The sequence below is a fragment of the Nothobranchius furzeri genome, chromosome 1 (genome assembly GCF_043380555.1).
Source record: "Nothobranchius furzeri strain GRZ-AD chromosome 1, NfurGRZ-RIMD1, whole genome shotgun sequence".
Taxonomy (NCBI): domain Eukaryota; kingdom Metazoa; phylum Chordata; class Actinopteri; order Cyprinodontiformes; family Nothobranchiidae; genus Nothobranchius; species Nothobranchius furzeri.
This window is the reverse complement of record NC_091741.1, coordinates 65,187,521-65,211,353: the sequence shown is the minus strand read 5'-3', so window position 1 is coordinate 65,211,353 and position 23,833 is coordinate 65,187,521. Positions and strand designations below refer to the sequence as shown.

At 42.8% G+C, this 23,833-nt stretch overlaps 1 protein-coding gene across 6 annotated transcripts in view; it reads left to right on the top strand.

The window, feature by feature from the left end:
• Positions 1–23,833, top strand: part of LOC107380922 (transcription factor COE3) — a 130,973-nt gene that overhangs the window by 31,628 nt on the left and 75,512 nt on the right. For all 6 annotated transcript variants that reach the window (XM_015952364.3, XM_015952360.3, XM_015952352.3 and 3 more), the window contains 2 exons: positions 3,498–3,571; positions 12,677–12,745. In XM_015952364.3, coding sequence (XP_015807850.1) covers positions 3,498–3,571; positions 12,677–12,745 — 143 coding nt within the window. The remainder of the gene's footprint in view (positions 1–3,497; positions 3,572–12,676; positions 12,746–23,833) is intronic.

The window sequence follows — 23,833 nt, the reverse complement described above, 5'->3', positions numbered from 1 at the left end:
CTCCACTTCCTTTTAACATTTGTAGACCTGGACCTCCACCTCCTCATTACTTTCCTATACTTCGGCAGCCCTGATGTGTTTTCCTTTCCATCCAGTGTAACCTGGTCTCCAGCTCCCTCCAATTCCTCCCACCTTTCCGGTTTTCACTCACTCAGAACCTCCGTGTGGGATTTCAACCTGTGAAAGGCTTCTCTGCCAACAAAAATCCACAAATATTTCAAAATTCCAGTCAATTCGACCTCCCAGCCTTCTTTTTCCTCGAGTCCATCACTCAGAAACGTTAGCGTCAGGATATTTTTTTCAGCATCGGTCAACCAGAACACTCTGTGTTCACTAGCTGAGAACTTGCACACATGAACATTTTCCAAAGATTTTTTTTTTATTTTTATGTTTTATTTGGATCCTGGATCTTGTTAAGTGAGATTTGAACAGATTTAGTTTGCTGCTAGTGTATCGAAAGGTAACAAATATGTTATTAATGCCACAGATCACCTACTAGAGAATATTAACACAGGACTTGGGCTTGAGGGATGAAGAACTGTTCTGAGATCAGCTAACACACAACACAAATGATCTCTAAACGTGTTAAGCTCAGTCACGGCTGACACACACAGCTCGGCCCGTTGGCATGTCACCGATCGATTAGTGAGCAGCTCTTCTACAAAGCGCCAGCCGATCAATAGGCCCTAACGCGGCACCGCGACGGCACACTGGAGACAATAATCCTGACACCTCCTCCTCCTCCTTCACCATGACAAACACACACTCTGCTCTCCACCTTCACCTCCTACATGACACCCCATCGGTCTGCAGTCGGACCTGACAGGCGGGTCGGCTGGAGTCCCCTCGGATCGATAAGGTCCCGCCGAGCGCCTGTCAGCAGCCTCGCCACATTAATGCAGATCGGACCGAGCAGCGCCGCCGTCTCTGCTGGAGGGGGGGGGGGGGGGGATCAGCTTTTATGGAGGTGGAGCAAACATGTTCTGAGAAATAAACAAATATCAACACCTGCTTACACCAGGAATTACAATAAAGTTTAAAAACTGTCCAGTTGTGTCCAAGATGAGTCTAGTTTTAAATGTTCTCGTTGCTTTTTACTGAAACCTTCAGAATGTTCACTGAAACTAGAATTCTTGTAAAATTATCAACAACTTTTCCAAAGTGCTCCTTTTTCTCTCAGCTAGACGTTCTAATTTTGACATTTCCAGGTTTTAAAAATAAACCATAAAGTGTTAAAAGGAAGAGGGGTTTATAAAATTTAGGGGTAATAAATATTATTTAATTTTTTAAAACTGTTTCCTCACAAGATCCTGTGTGTTTTTTGGGAATGCCTTTATCTTCTGAAACTTTCTCTAAGTTCTTTGCAGAATATTCTTATTTTTCTCCAACACTGTTTTTAAATTCCTCAGAAAGACTGCTGAACTGACATTAGGTTTAGGATGCATGTCTACGTGTTTATAGTCACCATCATCTTTACACAAGTACACAAGTTCATTTGGGAAAAATTTAACTATTTAGAGAAAAAGCCTGCAGCACTGATGAACGCTTTTTTTTAATTTCAGCTTTTCCTGCAAATTTGCCTAAAGTATTAACTATGACGTTTATAAAACTGACTGCACCTTCAACTTCTGATAAATGTAGAACAAAAGTACTTCAAAAATGAAAGTACAAGTTTTATTGCTGCCTGAGCTCTCAGATCATAGAAAATGTATCTTTTTATTATTCAAAATGTCCAAAAGTAGAAAAATATCTCAATAACTGGACCAAGTCCTGGAAATAATGGGCTTAACCTGCAAACAAGCATGAAGGTGGACACACACACACACACACACACACACACACACACACACACACACACACACACACACACACACACACACACACACACACACACACACACACACACACTCATGGGACTTGTAGATGAGGAAAGATGATGTATAAATATCGACCAGAAAATCTACAAATTGTGTAGAGTGTAAGGGTTTTGTGTGTGTGTGTGTGTGTGTGTGTGTGTGTGTGTGTATCCCTGATGCAATCCGCATCCCTCCTGGTCAAACCGGAGCGCTTTAATTCAGAGGAGCCCGGATCAGGATCAATAATGCAGAAGTGGTCGTTATCCTAAAAGTATTGTCCCTCAGGGGTGTGTGTGTGTGTGTGTGTGTGTGTGTGTGTGTGTGTGTGTGTGTGTGTGTGTGTGTGTGTGTGTGTGTGTGTGTGTGTATCCCTGATGCAATCCGCATCCCTCCTGGTCAAACCGGAGCGCTTTAATTCAGAGGAGCCCGGATCAGGATCAATAATGCAGAAGTGGTCGTTATCCTAAAAGTATTGTCCCTCAGGGGTGTGTGTGTGTGTGTGTGTGTGTGTGTGTGTGTGTGTGTGTGTGTGTGTGTGTGTGTGTGTGTGTGTGTGTGTGTGTGTGTGTGTGTGTAAAGTCGAGGTCTGTTTTTACTATGAAGGTAGATGATATAGTGGTGGGTCAGAGCAGGAAAAGAGGAGGAGGGCTTTGGAAACACACACACACACACACACACACACACACACACACACACACACACACACACACACACACACATGCTTTTAGTGGAGTTCATTTAAAGTCACCAGAGTATTACAGAAACCACACACTCATTTATTTCAGTCTCTTTGTGAGGACCTGTACTAACTGAAGGGACCACAGATGACTATTAGCATTCCTTCTGACTCCATCACGTTTACATCTGTATTTGATGCAGATGTTCATTAACATACTGTCCCTTTTAAATAGATTATTCTAAATTCAAATAGTCCCAGGATGTCGGGTAGCTAAAGTCCATGATCCTGAACGTGAGCACTCCCACCGGTTTGTGCAGTAATCCATGTGTAATCTCATTTAACTTTTAACTGTTATTAATTAATCTATTTATTTATTTGTTTGTTTGTTTTTTTATTTAACCAGGAATTTCCCATTGAGATTAAAAACCTCATTTTTCTGGGGGTCCTGGCCAAGAGGCAGCAAAAGATACAGTCACAACATTTTTCAGTTACACAGTTAGTTATATACAGAAGGCAGTTTCAACACAGGGAATCCATCTCAAGTGCTCTCCGTCTGGTTTTAAATGTATTCAAGTAGATCAAATCAGTTATCTTGTGTTTAAACTACTAACTTGTTAATCCCAGTTTATAACTGGATCGTTGCTTCTGTAAACTGGTATAGTTAGTCTATAGAAGGTTTTTTTTAATCTCAGTTTAAAACTCATGGGTAATAAACTGGCTCATCGAGTAAAACGGTTTTCCAACATGGTTTATGTGTGCAGGAAACACTTTCACATCTAAACTAGTCCACACACACTGAATTGGTTGAGGTTTCTATACTGAGATCAAACTGGGTTTAATTATTACCGTTCTGGTTTGATTTTATAATGATGGGCTGACTGGACTGAACCTGCAGAATGTTTTTGAGTGTAAATGTTGTTTTGGGGTCAGAATGTTTGAGCATTTTGTTTCTGTCCCACCAGCCCATCTTGTACGAAGGTCAGGACAAGAACCCCGAGATGTGTCGCGTCCTGCTGACCCATGAGATCATGTGCAGGTAAAAGCTCTATCAGCTCTGATAGCGTGTGGTATTAGGTCTGGTGTGTATTTGCTCCTGTTGTGTGTGTGTGTGTGTGTATGTGTGTGTGTGTGTGTGTGTGTGTGTGTGTGTGTGTGTGTGTGTGTGTGTTAGGTTGCAAATGAGATGTTTGGTTTTATATTTAAATGCTTTAACTGAATTGGGTAAATGTGGAACTTGTCTGATCTTTAGAGGATGAAGATGTTAAACATGAAGTGATGTGGATAGTAACATTTCATCTGGTGATGTTTAAACTGCAGTAAAACATTTCAGAAATGGAATCAGGAGGGGGAGCACGTGTTTGTAGTTGTGTGTTTTTTGTGTGTCTGGACAAGAGAGAAGCGAGCAGCTGTTGGTTTGCCGTTCATCACACCAATCAACACGTTTCCTGCCCTACGTGTCTCTGCTGTTGTCTGTGAGTTAATGGTTTTACTGGTTCAGACCGAGGAGTGAAATCGTATATGTGTGTGTTCTGGGTGAAAATGGGACACACACAAACTCACTGAAGAATCTCAGGTCTCAGTTTGAGCTGTGGCCGTTAGTTTCTACACATTCTGACCAGAAAATAAAACTTACATCTGGTTATCCAATTCAAGCCTTGTGATGTTAAACAGGTTTTCAGATGAACTAAAGTGGTATCTCTGTGGGTCATGCCACTAAACTGTTTTAAAGTTCTGGAAACCCAAGTTTCCATTTTATTTATTGTTTTTAGCGGGTGAAGGTTACAATAATAGCTTATTGCCTTTTTGTGTTTACCTGTAATCTTATTATTATTTTTTTCTTCCTTTTCTCTAAGTGTTTGTGCTGTTGTACCGAGTTAATCTCCCCACTGTGGGATTAATAAAATCTATTTTGCTCTATTCTACAAAGCGGTTACTATTGAAACTAAACTGGTTTCACTTGGTCAAAGACTGGCTGTGAAGCTGTGGCTGCTACGGAAAGAAATCTTTGTGGGTTCTGATGTGCCAGTAGAGTTCCCTCTCTCCGGTAAAGGCATTTAAATGAAAAGAGGGGAAAGAACAACAATTCCATAATAATGGTAAACAAATAAAAAACAGCGCAACATTGTAATTCCAACTTGTTGACGATGCACACGGGTCTGTTCAGGGCAACAAACCAAATCATTACTGACAGAACTGTGACAAGTTAGGTCATTAGCTTAGCATGCTAACCAGAGCTGATTTTATTCATGAAGTTGTCATCTCAACACAAACCTGGCTGACCTCCACTTTGCATCTCAGTGCTTATTTATTGGTGACAGGTTTATGGGAGAATAACTCAACATAATCATGGCTTTATTCCAGAGTTAAAGAGCCTAGCCTGGCAGGCTGTCCTAAATATGTAAATATATAGTCTGTTCACGAACCATTGAAACAGCTCACTCATAGGGGCGAAATCTACGATTGTCTACCCAACAGTCTTGCATGCAATTGGACAGTGCTAGGACCAATCAGAGCAATGACATATTCATTACAACAGGAAACAGTCAACGGGACAGTCCACACCATGGAAGAAGACAAACAGGGTTGTCATGCGTCCAACAACAATGATTTCTGTCATTTATTAAAGGCCCCATGTGTGAAATCCCTTGAAATCAGGATGAAAAAATGTGACTCTTTAGCGCCATGCAGTTCAGAGAAAGTATTGCAGCTACGGTGGCTCACTCTTGAGTTTGACTGTATAATCAGTTCCCAACCTGTGTAGCCTAACCCACACAAAGCTTTAAACAAGCTACTCGACCTCTTGAGTATTTATAATTATGACTGTTTATCAACCTACCAGTTCTGAAGGAAGCAAGCTAGTTCTTTTCTTGAAGCTGTCCCAATTCACACACGGAGGAGGGGTGACATCAGCCGTGAGGTCAGGTGTTGTGAGAAATTGTGTTCCCCTGAAATATTCTGTCACCCTGTGTCGGGAGATCGCTCTTCAGGCTATTTTCACAACATTTGCGATAGACGTTTACGATAAAATGATGTAATGTAATGTAATAATGTTATGCTTGTGATTTTTTTATCTGTATTTTCTCCTAAAAACAATAAAAAAGATACAGTAAAAACACTCTTGTTCACTCTTTTGCAGCAAGCTTATTTATCATTTTTAAAAGTTATGTAAAAAGATGTAATCTCACTCAGTTTAACCATCTTTTATCTGAGGTAGTTTAGTCCTCATAATGGACAATATGTTCAGTGGATTTGGAAATATTTGCTTTTGACTGCCTGAGGGAAACAGAATATGTCAGGGGAACATAATTTTCCCACAACACCCGTTTCGGCTCATGGTGCGCTCGATGTAAACAAACTGGCTGCTGCTACCAGCTTATATGGATATGGAGCAATCACTGGCTGGACGTCACAAGCTACTAGTTAGCCACAGCTAGAGCAGGGGGAGACGCGGCAAAGTATTTTATGTGTCTTTTGATTTATTAGTTTTTTTTATTCAAACTAACAAGTGCAGCAATGGTGTAGCTATTCTTTTCTATTTCTTAGTTGAATTAGCAGACTTCATGCTTCCAGGGCGTGCTGATGCCTTCTGCTGGTTCTTTCAGGTTACAGTCATAGTCCAAACGGGTAACGTGGAGCTCGTATGTCCCTAAACCGCTACTGTATTTTAAGATGGTGGATGACCTTGGAGCGTCGACCACAGTTTATGTGTATGAAAATATATCATTTCAAGTTGAGAGGAATATTTAGAATTGATGTTGGTGAGAAATATTAGTGAAAAAGGACAAGTTTGTGAACTGGAAACACAGATTTTGATAGTAAACAGGTAAAAATATCACACACTGAGGCTTTAAGTGATTCACTTTAATAAATGAATGGGCATGCTGTCAGTCACTGCCTCAGTGGCCATCTCTCGATCTGCCAGGTGACGCCTCCTTTAGACACATTTTTCAAACAGGAAGTGTCGGTGAAGTTAGACTCTGGTAGCGTGTTGACTTGATCTTCGGGTTCTTCCAATCAGCTGTGTGTATCGTGCTTCTCTTCCAACGCCCCTCCACTTGTCTTTGTCTCTCTCTGTATATCTGTCTCATGTCCATCTGTCTGTGTGAGGCACAGTCATTACATGACTGAGTGAGGTTATTAAGCAGCTCTGTCCCTGATGGATGTTGTTTCCATCTGCTAATGAGTGAGGGATTGGTCCACCCTCTGTCTCTCTGTCCCCAGTGAGGACATTTTTATGGGTGTCTCGGTTGGGTTGGCTACCTGGATAGCACGCCTTTGGGTGTAGCAGCTGTTTGAGCTTTTACAGGTGGAGGAGCAGCTCGCTGGAGCTTAATGATGGTTTAAATTAGCTGAAGTGAATTTCTCTTGTGTTGACAACCTCAGTTTTGTTTTCTTCATATTTTAGTTTCATCTTTCACAACTGAAACGGTCTCTTTAAGACCTGAAAATGTTACTTTTTTAGTTGAGTCTCCATCCATTTATCGATTCTCATCCTGCAGGCTATGCAGAACCATGTTGTTTATAATGATTCATTAATGGTAATAATTTGGATTATTGTTGGATGGAGCTTGGAAAGACCAACAAAATATGATATAAATGCCAGGAATTCATGCACTTGATCAATGATTCAAGGCCCCGTCATCCCAAGCTTTTCGAGTGCATCGATCTCATGCTGCACATAACAATGATGAAAGTGGTGTTAAATAAAATTCTGAACAGAATGAAAAACGACTCGGTGAGTCTGCAGAAACCCTGAAGAGGACAAGAGGCTTCTCCAGCCAACTGTAATCACTGGGATGTTCCTACACCTTCCAGAGGGTTTTGAACTTTCAGTTGGGAGTTTTTGAGCTTCAGGAAACATTGCATGTGTGGATTTTCTCCAGGTACTCCAGTTTTCTCCCACAGTCCTAAAAGAGTGAGTATCTGATTAATAGGGGACTCTACGTTGTGTGTAGGTGTGACTGTGTGTGACTGGTTGCTTGCCTCTGTGATGGAATGGCGACCTATACAGGGCGTCCCCCAGCCCTCTCCAGATCTGCTGGAGCTCACCACCATTCAAATCCTAACCCTAACCCCGGGTTTCCACGGGAGCCGTCAGCAGCACGTTACTGCAGCAGCACGTCTAGCTGCTGCTTGGCCCTTCCCACGAGATGCGAAGCAGCAGGGGAGCAGCTGTCACCGACAGGGCACGAAGTCACACGAGTGACTTCGTCAGTAAACACAACAACAAGCAGGAGAAAATTACAACATGGTTTGTGTTTTATGTTCTGTCCGTTTTATAATCGCCAATACGGACCTGAAAAACAAAGGAGACCGCTAGCTAGATGATAACTTCTCACGGGGCCGCACAGTTAGTAACGTTTTTTAAAAGTAAAGCAACCGGAAGGCAGTACGTTCTTTATTCTGAAAATCTCGAGAGCTTCTCCATTTCCGCGTCCGATTTCCTGTCTTTCCTTCCCCAAAAATGTCGAACTTGACCCGTTTCAGAGGCGTCGCGCATAGAAAATAGAATCGGCGCGTAAAGGCCGCAACATGCTGCTCCTGAGACGCGGCCGACTCGCGCTGCTGACGGCTCCGGTGGAAAAGGTTCTGTTGACCACAGCGGTTCCTATCAGCAGCTATGACGTGCTGCTGCAGTAACGTGCTGCTGACGGCTCCTGTGGAAAGCCGGGGTTACCCTCACCACCATTCTTCTGAGGAGTAATTGATTAAAGATGGATGAATGTTCCTGAAGAGTGAGACCCCTCTGAGGGGTACCAAATATTAGTCCTGTTGGGACAACAACTGTTTACAGGTTTCTGCAGTAATTCTAATTATAGCAGAGCTCAAATTCTTTTGATCAGACTTTATAGTTAGTAGGACAGAAAACGGTGCAAGAAATGTTTCTCACCGGACATTTTTGCAGACTTTGTGGACGGGCCAGTAGTTTCTGTGAGTTCATGTGTTATTTGGGATACATTTGGTTTTATTATTTATATTTAATATATGAAGTGTTTTATTTACTAGAGACCTGTTTCTGTTAGTAGTCCAGTCTGATTCCCCCTCACCTGTTGTCCACCTGTTCCTGGTGTCCCTGCCTTTGTTCTGACGGATTTCCCTTATTTGCTGACTGTTTGGTGTTAGAATTCAGATTTATTAGCTTTTAGCCTGTTCTGTTTTTATTTTTCAATAAGTTAAATAAAACACGTTTGTTTACTTTCCATTTGCTGTTTTCTTCAGTGTTTGGTTTGGATCTTTCAGAACCAGCTCTGGTTCTTGATTCTAGTGAGAGTTGGATGCTGCTTGCAGATATTTGTGGTCTCATTATTGCATCACTCTGGAACATTATTCATTGTTAAACTGCTGATTTTCTAAACCTCCACTCATAAAGCTGCAAGTGGGCATGGCGGCAGACACCAGGCTGCCATAGTGGCGCTGCCTGCAGGCTCCTGGAGGCTCTCTGGTTCTGGATGACTCTCCTTGCCTGGATTTGCTGCCAGGCTCCAGGCAGCAGGGGTAAAAACCTGCTGTGACGCTCACAGAGAGGAAGGCGGCATTCCAGGACGCCATTGGCTGCAGAGAGACATCAGGCTGCTGCCGAAGCATTTGAGGCCTTCGGGTAATTTCAGCACTTGCCGTCTGAAAGTGAGCTGGTGGTCTCGCTCACTTTCTTCTGGTTACTGTGATTCAAGCATCGTTGCACGCCACCATCTTTTAACCAATGCTCCAGTTTGTCTCTGTGTGTGACGCTCCAGTGGGTTTTGGAAAACACTTTTTCTGAGCTTCAAATGGGTCGAACTCCTGGTAACCTCTGAGTGTGGCAGTGATGATGCTCCAACAGTCTGGTGGCAAAATGAGTGGCCCAGTGGATGGGCTGGAGGCCCAATGGGCACTGGAGCAAGCAACCTGTTGGAGTCTTGGATGGCTCATTGAAGATTCAGAAGGCCCATTGGAGGCTTGGATGGCCTGTTAGAAGCTCAGACAGTTTGTTGGAGACTTTTGTGAAGACTTGGTCAGCCCACTGTAGGCCTGGGCGGGTCGTGAGAGGCTCAAGCAGCCCAGTGGAGGTTCAGAACATCTGGTGGAGGTCAAAACGGGCTCCACAGGCTGAATTACTTTGGGCATAAATAACTGTTTTCTCTGCATCAGAAACCTCTGACTAGGGTTGTCACGGTAACCGGTATAGCGGTAAACCCCGGTAAAAAAGTTGACAATAAAAATAACCGTCCAGTTTTTAATAAACTAAATTATCTCGGTGGGTTTACCGTGGCCACGGTTTAGGCGCGGTGACCCTTACCAGCCACCGTCGCTTCAGCTGAAGTTCCCGCGGCGCGCACACGCACTTTTTAGTTTGCAACGGCACCAAAACTTTGAAGCTGAAATAATGGCCGAAGGAGGAGACGGCAGCGCCCAGGACATCCATCAGCCCTCAAAGAAGACTAAATCGGAAGTATGGGCATATTTTGGATTTCTGAAAAATGCTGAGGGACAGTTAATAGAAGACGGCTATCCCGTTTGCAGAACGTGCAGGAAACAAGTGTCTGCAAAAGGCAGCAACACTTCGAATCTAATGGCACATCTGCGTGACCATCACCCACGTCTCTACAGCCAGTGCAAGGTAAGTTAACATTAGCATTTTAGCTTAAATGCATGACGTGAGGACTTTTGGTTGAGGGAGAATGCAACGAGTCACTATATACTGCAGCCGCAGCGTCCTCTGCCAGCATTTAAACCGTGTCACGGACACCCTGTTGCTGGATGAAGCATCTTATTTGTTGATGATGAAGAGAAATATACAATTAGTTCCTTGTCATTGATTTGTTTACTTATTCAATGCCATTTATACTTGGACATTTGGATTTGATTACATAGTGTAGTAGTTATTTTAGTAATTTGTTTAAAGAGGCTATTTATTTTAAATACATATTTTTTAAGGTTGACTTGTACAGTGCTCAAGTCAAGTGTGGACTGGAGTTTTAGATTTTCATTTTGATAATGAAGAAAACAAGTATATGAGAAAACAAGTGGTGTTTCTTTGATTTGTTTACATATTGTTTATGTTTTGAATGTTTGGATTTGTATAATTTAAACCTGCACTGACTACTGTAACACGTTCCAGAAAAATAAGCTATTTGTTCCTTTACTTGTGAAAAGTTGCACTTTTGCTAAGGCTTTGTGTTATTTTAGGTTTAATAAACACTGTTAAACCTTTTCTAAACTATTTCAGTTTGTGTGGAACAGGACTATCAATGCTTTCTGAACATATGCAACACCGTTTAAAAAATACCGCGATAATACCGAAAACCGTGATAATTTTGGTCACAATAACCGTGAGGTTAAATTTTCATACCGTGACAACCCTACCTCTGACGACATCTCTCCACCAGATGACTGACAGCACCACAGCCCAGTTTGTTTTATTTTGAGGTGGACTCTCACACACTTCTCTCTCTCTCTCTCTCTCTCTCTCTCTCTCTCTCTCTCTCTCTCTCTCTCTCTCTCTCTCTCTCTCTCTCTCTCTCTCTCTCTCTCTCTCTCTCTCTCTCTCTCTCTCTCTCTCTCTCTCTCTCTCTCTCTCTCTCTCTCTCTCTCTCTCTCTCTCTCTCTCTCTCTCTCTCTCTCTCTCTCTCTCTCTCTCTCTCTCGTTGAGGCTCGTGGGTTGTGTGTTGTTCCTCTCAGCCATTAGCCGGCCGTGGTGTTAGCCTGTTCAGGCCCGGGGGGAAACGTCATTAGGGCGGTATTGTGGACGCTCAGCCAAGGTTTGTTTTTGTCTTTGGAAAGGGGCCCCGGGTCCCTGGAGGGGCCCCAGCAGTGCTCCTGGGGTCCAGTTTGTTTATAACACTTCTTTGGCAGTTTGGAGGAGGTTGTCACCAGAGCAGCACCAGTGGGTTTCCAATGCTAATTGGTCTCCTGGAACTTTCATTAATGGTTCCAAGTAGCTGGGGGAATAAATTATTGTGGCGCGTTTGTGGCAACAGTCACACGTACACACGTGCGCAGACACAAACACAGCTCTTATTTTATGATTTTTCTCTACTTAGAGATCAAACGGTGCGATAAATGATTCATAAAGCATCTCATTTGGCATTCGCAGCCTCGTTTTGATGCTTGTTTGTCAAATGGCAATTTGATTCAGAACAGCATGGGGCGAATACTGGAGCGTAATTGAACGTCACGGGTCAGATGCAATATGATGAATTTTTAAAAAATACCGGAAGAAATGTTAATGACCCCGGCTGTGCTAATACAATGAAACAGAAAGACGTGGACTTATTGTGCCAGGCAGCTTGTCAGAGGATTATAGGCAGAAAATGAGATGGTGTCATTATTATTAATAACAGATGGATCGCTCCTGTCACATTTCACATCTGCATTACGGAAAACTTGAGGCTCTCTGATGTGCAGCATTATAAATTAATTTAGACAAATTTCTGAACATTTCTGTCTGGTTGGAGGCTGTAGATGTGAATGTTTCCTCTGAGGCTTGAAGCAGAACATTTTCCTCTGAAGGAGTTTTAATAAACCGGTGAAAGCTCTACTAAAGCTCGTCCCTTTGAAACATTTAAGTTACTGCGGGGTTAACGTTTCTGCTGTAGGTTTTTATAACTGGTTATTTGATAAGAGCTTTGCTTTACCCTGGGTTTTGCCTCACAGGCACTCTGGCCAGATCATTTGGCCCTCCTGTTGAGTCCAGATCAGTCCTTGTCCAAGTCTGACTCTTTTCATCTGGAATGAATACTTTTTCTTTTCTTTATCTTTCATTCATCGTGTTCACATTTAGCTTCATATATTTTTATCTTCTCCTGTTGTATTTTGCTCTAGTGTTGTGTGAGTGGCCTCACTTGCCTTGACATCTGTGGCTTCAGGCAGAACTCAGGGCTGCAAAAACTTCAGTTTCACACAAGAAAAAGTGTGTCTGTAGGAGTCTACGATGCCACTTTTGAGTCTCGCCCAGCTGTGGGTCCGGTGTGTGTGTGTGTGTGTGTGTGTGTGTGTGGTTGTCCTCCTGATATTTGAGTATGATGACATTGCTACAAGTCTGATTTACTTTTTCTAAACACATTTAGAACACCTGTTTAGCAGGTAAAGGTGAAGCAGATCCACCAATCACATCCGGGTTTGCTTAAAGCTGATTAATGTTCTCCTCCTTCTCCTCCCACAGTCGGTGCTGCGACAAGAAGAGCTGTGGAAACCGCAACGAGACCCCGTCTGACCCCGTCATCATTGACAGGTAGGGAGTCACCTGGTCTCAGCCAGGTTCAGGGTTCTGTCCAGAGTCGTTTGCCCTGTTATTATTGTAATCTTTAGTTTTATCAGAGGGATGAAGAGGTGATGAGTTAAAGTTTTGCTACAGGTGATCGTAGTACATTCAGACACACCTGTAGGTCTTGGCTGATCCTCTGTGAATTTGTTCACCTCCTCCATCACTTTCCTGTTGGAGGTTGCATTTCTGAGGTTCTGCTGAATGTTTGGATCAGATCCTCACCATCTTCTTCAGCAGATGGGAGTTATTTTGTTTCTACTAGGATCAGTGTGACCTGCAGGTCAACGTTCCCTCAGATAAAACAGTGAAACAACTCAACTTTTCTCAACCATTACTTTACAAGTTTTATTGGTTTAAGTGACTGAGGTGGAACCTTCGGCGTGAGTAGGGATTCCCTGTTTCCTAAGGAAAGCTGGAGAATGTCCAGAACATAAAGAGGCTGTTGAAAGATTTGGATCATGTTCTGGTTCCTGAACCTGCGAGCAGGTGTGTTTCACAGAAGTGACTCAAAGCGGTGTTGGAGAATAATTAAAAAGTGAATATTGATGCATGTAAAGCGTTGGGTGGTGATTTCATCCAGCTGCTGTCTGCACAGCTGGCATCATTCTGCTTTCTTTGTTTCTTCCTGCCTTTTCTGTTTGCTGGCGTCTCACTTCTTTCTCACCTTTTGCTTCCGACACGAGGCTCGTCTGTGTGAACGGTTTAATCAACACCACCAACAAGACAACATTTCCATTCTGCAGTTTCTGATCAGATCAGTTTCAACTTCTGGAACTAACTTTTAGGTTTCAGGACTTTCCGAGGATTCAGAAAGGTTTAAGTCTTGAGTGTTTTAAACTCACCTGTTCCGTTTGACTGTTTGACCAGCCGGTTGACATTTTGGAACACGTCTTAGTCCCAGAATCTCAGGAGTGTCAAAAAGAGCCCCGATTATTACGAATATGAGGCCTAAAATAATGCAGATAAATAAAAATTTTCTTCAAATTGAAAACGTTTGAGTACAAACCTAAAACAATAGTATTTTATAATCATGTTTGTTGTTTCTAATGAGATTTTATGATTTAACCACTTAGGTACAAACACACGCTGACATTTGCTGATAAGCTGACCTGGGAGAACTTTTCCTAAACTTGAATAAACACAGTTAAGATTACTGAAATAAGAGTGACACAGGTGTCATTATTGCTCCTGTTAATAGATTCAACTTTATTTTGTAGACCAAGAAAGTTGAAAACAATCAACCCATGAAATCAAGGAAATCTGATGCTTTTATTTTTAAAGGCAAACATAAAGACCCTTTTTTATGTCTGGCAGCTATAGAGATTTGCAGATTCTTCAGTACAAAAAGCAAATGTGTTCATTCTATTAAAATGTTGACTTTCATTAAGCAGATATTTTTAATTAAGAAAAATCCAATCATAGTGGCACACATCCCCAAAAGTCTGGACAACTTTATCTAAGACACAGGACGTGACTGACAACTCATGAATTAAAATGATTAAAAACACTGGTATCGTTGAATAAAAGTAGTAAATGTTATAACATTATGTTCTATTATTTGATAATTTTCCTCAATTAAATAAAAGAATGTAAAAACAAAACCTCCATTTTTTTGTTTTGTTTTCCAGTGCAGACATTAAAGAGTTAAAACTGGTTTTATTAATCTGAACAGAACCTTGGAGCTCCAAATGTTCTGCTGCAACTCAAATAATTTAAAACGATGCATTTTTGATCCAATGTCACATAAAGACCTTCAGCCGTTGCTCAAAGGGAGCTGTAAATTCACAACCAACCAGATACTGCTGAACATCAGCATCACAGTCCTTCATCAACGGCCTCCCCCTCTCTCACCCCCACCCACGCTGTCCTTGGAGTCAGCGGCTGTCTGTCACAGCGCCCGGCTGTGATTGGCTGGGTGTCAGCCGTGGGAGTTGGTGACCTCAGAGGAGGTCGGGGGGCAGGACGGAGTGGGTCGGGACCGGGTCCATGTTGGCTCGTTAGAGATGCATTTGGACCTTAGCCAGAACACACAAACGCAGGTGATCCACACTTCATAGCACACAGAAATAGGAGGAAACACACACGGTGCTCACATGTTCATACATGCCAGAAACCCACTCACAAGGTGCACCGACCTCTCACCTCCAGGGGACTGTGTGTGTGTCTGATGGGTGTTTTTAGGGATTTTGCCACCTCTCAATGTGTTTTGTCACACATGAGATGGACTCAGCAGAGCCAGTGTTTCACAATAAAAGCACAGCCAGTAAAAATACAAAGTAAAAATGTTCTGCTTGATGTTGGATCAAGAACACCATCATCATCTAATCAGCTGACTGAGGATAAACACATCACTCCTTATAACACACCTGGAATCCCAGGTCCCTCTTCTTTTTGGGTCAAACAGTTCATCATGTGTCGGAAACTAAACACAATGTTAGGTTGTTACAAAGAGCTGAAATGGTGCAACCTTATGATAAACTAATTCATATACATTTTTTGTTTGGAACGTAATAATTCATGCTTTCATAACATCCCAGCTGGGCTATTGAAGAGCACCCTTATTGGTCTGGTTCCACTGGCTCAGAATGCTGCAGCTTGGTTTTTTACTGGAACAAAGACAACGTCGTCCTCTAGCTTCCAATTCTCTTCTGAATCCCTTTTCTCTTCACTGTTCTGTCACCTTTCCTCCATGTGAACTTTGAACCTAGATGACCTCTGAGGTCAGCATTGTGTTAGTCTGAGTGCTTTTTCTTTCCTAGAAAAGCTGCAGCTGAACTTCCTGTTGGTTACTGGTTAGGGCTGCAACAACGAATCGATAAATTCGATGAAAATCGATTACTAAAAGCGTTGGCAACGAATTGCGTCATCGATTCGTTGTGTTGCGCAACTCTTCCGAAAGCCCCCTCCCCTCCCGCCCGTCGTTGTGCGCATACCGGTGGAGAGCCGGCAGGTGTTTGTAAGAGGAACATGGCAGAAGCAGCGAGACCCCAAAAAAGTAAAAACTTCTGAAGTTTGGGAGCATTTTCAGTTAAATCAGGCGAAGACATGCAACGTTTGTAGGTCAGACTTAGCATGGCACGGGAGTGCTGCAGTGATGATGCAGCGTCTTAAACGCAAGCATGTCAGAATCATCAGCGAGGCAGGAGAGAGCTCTGTGTCCGGGTAAGTTAAAAACTTTTCAAAAGTGATTCACCCAAGCCCCGGATTATTACACAGGCTAGACATGCCCTAAGCTCTTAAAAAAAGTCTATAAAATTGTAAGCGCGACGCTATTAGATAGGCGGGTGGTGGGGGGGGTGGGGGGTGGGGGGGGGGAGGACTTGTGCCGCTGCGAACCGGTTCCGCCGTCACATTCCTGCAGAAACTGGTTGATCACACCGGGGCCAGACTACTAACATGTGGCTTTACAACCACAATGTCCTCAGAAGCGAAGACGCTTTTAAAAGGGAGGGAGGAGTCCTAACTGTTGCAGCAGGCGTGTTGTGTGAGAGTGCAGGTTATACAGTATACTGGTTAATATATTTTTGGGTTCAGTTGCTTTCATGTGGCCTAATGTGAGTCTATTTGGGATCATTGGAATGATCAGCAGCATTTCTTGATGTGACTTTATGGCAGTTGCCCAGGGCATCATCGCAAGGAGGATGGCATTCTTTTACTTTTATTTTATTTGGTATTTTTCAGTCATTTTTGGAAATAGTGATTAATTTTGATTAATTCACAGCCTATGTTTGATTACATTTAAAAATTAGTTGTTTGACATCCCCAGTTATAATAAATGTCAACAGATGAGATCAAACAAAACAGATGAGAAATGCCCTTAAGCTGTTTAACTTGGACCAAGCATTTTAGGTCACAGATAGGTGTAGCTTAGGGTCTCTGTCTATACACCTTATAAGAAAATTTAGGTGATGGCATGTTGTTTTTCTGCTATTGAACTGTTTTCTAATAATGTGTTTAATAAAGTGAAGGAAGGAGAAAAATAACGTTTCCCTAGCAGTTTTTAAAAATGTCCCTATGTAATCCGATTAATCGATTAATCGTGTCGAGATCCCATCCGATTAATCGATTATCCAAATAATCGTTTGTTGCAGCCCTATTACTGGTCCCTTGTTGGATCTGTGGACTGGACTGCTCTGATTAGGATACAACACAATGCTGATAGTAGTCCGCCATCCCTGGACACACACACACACACACACACACACACGCACGCACGCACGCACGCACGCACGCACACACACACACACACACACACACACACAGTTATTGTCAGCACATTAATGGACACACAGACGTATTTGTGTGGACACACTGTCAGTCGTCTGCTGGTGATTTACTTCTGCTTTGGCTGTTTCACTGCATTTTAGAGCCTGTTAAGAAATGCAAAGATTTATTACAGATCACACACACACACACACACACACACACACACACACACACACACACACACACACACACACACACACACACACACACACACACACACACACACACACACACACACACACAGACTGTCGTGTTTTTAGTGACCCATCATGCAAATGCTGTGTTTAAGCAGCTACAGTAACGCGGTTTAAAGCTCAGAATTCACGCCTTGCTTTAGTAAAGCAAAGCTCGTCTTTCTGCTGCTCCTCACATTCTGATCTTTGGATCTTCGTTCATTCTCCTCACACCATCATCACCTGTGATGATGGGAGGAACTTTAACATCCGTCATGATTCTGTTGCGACCTCGACGCTCCCTCAAGCTTAAAGGTTTCAGACGGTTAGTTGATGTTTGCAGCTGTGGAACATTTATCAGACAGTTTGGTTTTAGGATGATCAGCTGATAATCGGGTTAATTCCTCCTCATGGAGCCTAAAGAATCCTTCATGAAGGTGACGAACGGAGCTTTTACTTTCAGATGACAAGGGAATGTCTGCAGACAGTTTTTTACTTCTGAAACATCAGCTAGAGGGACCACTGACTGTGTGTGTGTGTGTGTGTGTGTGTGTGTGTGTGTGTGTGTGTGTGTGTGTGTGTGAATATAAATGTGTGCTGATGCTCCACTCAGAGGTCGCTTTGTTTCCTCCGTTTGCCGGTTAATGGCCAAAATCCTGCCGAGGCAGCAGAATGCTGCGCTGACGGATCACCGTAACTCCACCGTTATTACACCCTAATATTGCAATTAGATGGGTGGCCAAGTTGCCCGAGCGGGGCAATAAATTGCCACAGAATGTCAAAACGAATGAGGAGGCTGGGCTCTAATTACCCAGAGCGCACCTCTTCCTTGTCGCTGGCCCCTCCCCCCTCTGTTTCCTGACCATCACCTCTGCTTTAATGGCAGAGCCTTACATGCAGGCCGTGACCCCCTGTGGCACGGCTCAATCCTCCAAAACCATTTGAATCTGTGATACAAGCACTGAGAGGTGAGTTTAGGGTGATGTAGTGACCTTTGACCTTCACACAGCAGCAGCTTCACACTCATAAGCCTGAAGAACAAAGACGACACTCAGAGCAGATCCTCCAAAATCTTAATCTGGACTTTAAGGAATTTCAGACAGAAGAGTTGATGGAGAACGTCGAGGATCTCTCAGCAGATCGAGTCGGATAGTTTTAGATACACATAGGAAGGAGATGACATAATCTCAGGAGAACTGATGTTATTATGATGAATAAATTCATACATGTTTCCAGTTCAGAACCAGATAACCAGACAAATCCATTTGTTTTCTCTTAGAATCGTCCAGGATATTATGTCCTGATGACACGATATTCACACCGTCACAATGAGACATATTCAAGTGTTTTATCATATTTCAGATTAAACAGTCGAGTGAAGTTTATGTTATCATGTTGGAGTTCAGCAAAAAGGTTTTGGATCATTCCCACCCAGACAAAAAGAAAGGATGAACCTAGATCCAAAGTGGTTTAGAAGAGGGAGTAAAATGAAGAATTGAAACAGAACTGAGGAGTTTTTGAGGGAAATTGACACAGACAAGAAGAACTATCAGCAACAAACCACGACACTGACGTTACACAGTATGACGGGAAGTTAGGTCAACTAAAGAACAGGATTTAAATAATAAACACAACTCAAAACTGTCCAAACCCCAAAACACCAGAAAATAATCCAAATCACGATGACTTCATTTTGAAGTGAAGGCTTAAACTTCCATAGATGCATCACCACGTGGAGCTGAGTGGCAGAGTGGTTTGTTTCTGCATCCTGGTTTAAGTAGACTCTAGTCACATCAGTCGATTATTTTTCTGTAGTTCGAATTGAATCTGATCTGGGATCGTCTTGTTGGCCTTACTGATTTATTCTTCATCAGGTAAAAAAGAACAAAAGGATCAGCAGGTTAGCGTGAATGTTTTGCGTGTTAGAATAAGTAGAGTTCATTATTATTAGGGTTGAAAGTTTCAAGCTTGGCCTTGTAATAGAAAAACTACATTTCCCATCAGCCCCTTCCTTTTTCCAACACTTCAGATGCAGTTGTTCTCCCCTTTGATCCTAGCCGGGAAGGTTTTTGGTCTGTAATAAAAGCTAGAAACAAAGATGGAGGAGAGCTTTTATTTCAGTGGTTTTCTGGCCACTTTAAGAATTTATCATCATTTGCTGAGAGAAACTCCTGCGCAGCTTCTCCGTCTGCAGTTCGGATGCTTTATCGTCTCGTGGGAGCTGAAACACTAGCGAGGCTGCGGGAGAATCTTTGATTTAAGGAGGCGATTCAGGAGGAAACAGGAGCTCAGATAAAGTTTACCTGTGACGGCTTTTCTTTCTTTTATTGTTTTTGCAGGCAGAAGTTTCAGTTGGTGCATAAATTCAAGGCTGTATTTTAGTTTACTGAAGGCAGCAAACTGCTTTTATTTCCTGCATCAGGGCTGTTATTTATGTGGAAGTGAAGCTTTATAAAAGACAGCTGATGCTTAATGCTGCAGATTTACATGCTTTGTGTGTTTGAGCCTCAGAGGCCATTCAGAACGTCCTCGTTTCTGACTGAGACCAGATTAACGGGATATAATCTGTTCCACCAAACCTGGAAGTTTTTAATAATTCACTGGTGAACAGGAGCTCTATAGTCAGGTTCTGATTCAGTTTAAGATCGGGTTAGTCCAGTTTCAGTCCTGCTACTCGGTTCTAGTCACTTGGTTTCAGTCTTGATTTGGTTCTTGTTTGGTCCTCTGGTGCAGGTCCAGTAATCTGGTCATTTTTTGGTCAGTATGGAAATAGGAGGAGGACCCACTGGTGGACAAAACCAGCAGAGCTCTGGGTTCATTCAGGTCTGGTTCTGATGCCTGATCGTGAGTCGTTTTGTGGCTGTAAAACATCTTTTTATGAGCATTATCAGATAAAACCTTCCTGGTTGTGTGAACAGTAAATGTCAAATTTAAAGCTTTAACTTTCAGACACAGTTTGTGTGTGTTGGTCCCAGAGGAGAGAGGATCGGTCCCTGTGGACCCGTCCCAGCAATCGCAGCACATTGATCGGTCCGGGCGTCCAATCAGAGCCGCCCAGATTAACAGTATAGATTTACAATAAAAGCAGGACATTACCGAGCCGGGGAGGCTTAAGCTGAGAAAGAGGAACAGCAGGATGAAGGTGGCGTGTGTGTGTGGGTGTGTGTGTGTGTGTGGGGGGGGGGGGGGGACAAGAGGACTCTGGAACAGAAATGTGTTGATGGTGTTTTGTGATACGACCTTCTGATTTCTTATTGTTGATGGGCGCAGAAACAATAATCTAAAACATCCTGTTTGCTCATCTGAACCTGGCAGACTTCCTGTCTGCATCTTTTCCATATCAACTGAAATGAAACGCTTTGTGAAGACTGAAGGCTAAAATCACAAAATGTTGTATTAATGGTTTGAACATGAATACTTCCACCTTAACTGATCAGATTTTTCCTCATCTGAACTAGAATAAAAACCTCTAAAAATTCAATGTCTTGACAGTTTTTAACATTTTCTGCCCTCAAAACTTATTTCTTTGCTTCTATTATAATTTTGAGACTTTCCTGCTGTTTGCTGTAAAAATGATTTGCATCTCTTGATGTTTGTTTTCCAGGAGCTCCACTAACATTTAAGGCCTGGTTCTGATGGAGTTTGTTTCAGCTCAGTTTGAGATTTGTAGCTGAATCAGCAGAAAACATTTAACTGATCTGATGCTAACCAAAACATCAGCATAGATCAGAAATGAAACCAAAAGAGTGAAAAATACAGGACTTCATGAAAAAAAGACGTTATGTTTCAGAAGATATTTGTAACTTGATACTGTGAAGCAGAACATCAGAACATCTGGATGTTCTGGTCTGGACCCAGTGGTTCTAAGGACTTGTTTTAAAGTTTCTGGTTCGTTTCAAACTCAGAATCAAAAAGTCTACCTGTTCTCCCAGCTGTGGCACCAGGAGCTTCAGGTGAGGATGGGGCTGCGACGCAGGTCGGACTCTGTTCTGACGGATCGTACTGACGTCCCGTCCTGATGTCAGGCTCTGGATGTGGGCTGAGTTGATGGTGGCATGTGAAATATAGATGGAGCAGCAGGTGGTCGGACGTTCTGGCTGAATTATTCAGTTTCTTTCTTAAACGGTTTAACTTCGACTCAAGGATTTCCTCCACTTCAGACTTTATCATGAAATCCACTCTTTACCCTTAATGTCTGACTGTGTCGTCTGATGGGTCTAGGTTCTGGTTCCTGTCTACACCAAGCCTAAATACAAGCCCAGTAACTTCAAACCAGCTCAGACCAGAAGCTCACCCAGAATGAAACTTCTAGTTACAAATGTGCAGTAACTCTCTGACCTTTGGACGCCAGACTGAGACTTCTAAGACGTTTTGAACAGATTTCACTGAACCAGCTGAAGCACAAAAAGAAAATGATTAAAAGTGCTGTGAAAATCTGATCATCCAGCAGAACCTTGTGTGTTTCCTTAGATGGTTTCAGAGTGGTTTTAGTGCTGATCTGAGCAGAAAGAGCAACTCATTAATGAACAGGGAGCAGACCAGGGATCAGTCTGATCCAGAAACTTTAGAGGAACTGAGACTCAGTCAGAACCTCAAGGGAGCTAGCCATCATAACCCACTGTCCAGGTGTCTCCATTAGACCCCCGGTGCAGCTGGGGCCTGCAGGGGCCCTCAGGGCTCGCTCAGGCTTGATGTAATCCAGGGAGAAGTGTTCAGTGGCCCAGGGAGTCCACATCCATCCCACAGGGGAGACCTGAGAAGTGGGGGTGGCCCAAGCTTTCTTCTGACACATCAACAGTGATGATGTTTACTCAGATATGATGGAAGTCAATCCTGTCTGCAGGAAACCCCACGTCTCTGTGTCTGGCTGCTGGGACTTCTTTCACTGATACAGATGAAGGAGAGAAGAGAGAAGAGATAGATCAAGGAAAAAAAGGAGTTTAGGTGAAAAGCTGTACAACTTTAAGCCACAAACTATTTAAACTCTGTCAGCAGAACTCATGAGAACTCAACAGGTTCTTCCGGCTGCTCCCCGTCTGCTGCTTTATCGTTTGAATCATCCTCCTTTTCCTTACTCTCTCCTTTCTTGCTACTGACCGGATGGGTTGGAGTCATGTGACTTTGTGTAGTCACATCCAGTCTGTAGCACAGCATCTTCTGAATCGATATCCTGGTATCTGATTTTGGTTTATCACCCACCTCTACTTCAGATTACTGAAGCAAGCAGATGAACAGTGTTAGTCTGACACAGCCAAACATTTTGTCCTGACGGTTCTGCAGCACAACCCAGATTGGTTTGGGAATCATTATGTTCCATTGTGCTTCTGCTGATCGAATCCGCACAAACCAAATACATGAGACCTGCTCATGAACGCAGCATCAGGACCCAGAGTCCTGTTAGTGTCGTGGTCTCCATTCAGCTAGTTGATTCTGAACATTCAGCTGATCATCAGCTGGTTCCACTTCCTGCTGACTCCTAATTGGATTGGGTGCGATTACATTACAGCCTGCAGGTTTGTTATGCACCTCAGCATCAGCATCCAGCAGCGCTCAGCTGGAAACACCCTCCCTCACACACCAGGAGGCTGGGGGGGGGGGGGGCTCACTCCACAGGATCATGGGAAATTTAAGGACCCCCACCTCTCCTTTCACCAAATCCGCTCCCAGCATGCCCCTCACCCCCTCAAGGCAAAACACCTTGTTAATCTCTTCACAGAGTGATGTATGTGGCCACGCCCCCTCCTCAGAGTCAGTGTGAGAGAGAGTTTATCGATCGCCAACCCATCCTCTTGTTGATTGTTGGGGGGGATTTCTCACCCACAGGCTCCCAGCCGATGTGTTAAACTGCTGATCAGGTTCTGGTTCAGTTCTAAAACTTAAAAACTATTTGGTTGATCCAAAGTCGTGATGAAAATCACAATTTGTTTTTCACGGCTTATTTAGTCACAATAATTTCTTTTTGGTTAAAGTTGAGGAAAAATATATATATATTTGTTTACTGTTGTTGTATTTTTGACTATGAAACTTAAACCACTTATGGCTTAAATATAAAATCTGCTACTTTTTAGACCATAAATGATTTCTAATTTTATTACATGTTTTTCTCCATTTACCAGAAATTACAAACAACATATATATAGATGTTATTTATCAACAACTTGCTTTTATTTGAATCATCCCTTCTTGGAGTTGACCTGAATTCAAAGTCCAACTAAATACAAGCTGTAGAATAAAGATGGCAGGCCCTGCTATTGTGAGTGATGAAAAAGTAAAACACAAAGGGGGTTTCTGCTGTTTGCATGCTCTGTAGGAAAATTTGAAAGTGTTAAAAGTAGCAATCTGGTGCTAATTACAGTGACAATTTTCCTGCTAAGGTTTGACCTGTTTAATGTAGCTGTTTTACGTTTTAGTCAAAAGGACAATCATTAATTTCCAGCTGCTGTTGTGACAGAATTGGTACTTTCACCTACTTTTTTTAAAAGCAGACAGATCTTTTAGAATGTTGGTCAGCATGAAGGCTGCTCATCAATCAATCAATCAATCAATCAATCAAAGCTTTATTTATAAAGCGCCTTCCACGACCCTGTCGGGAACCCCAAGGCGCTGAACACAGTAA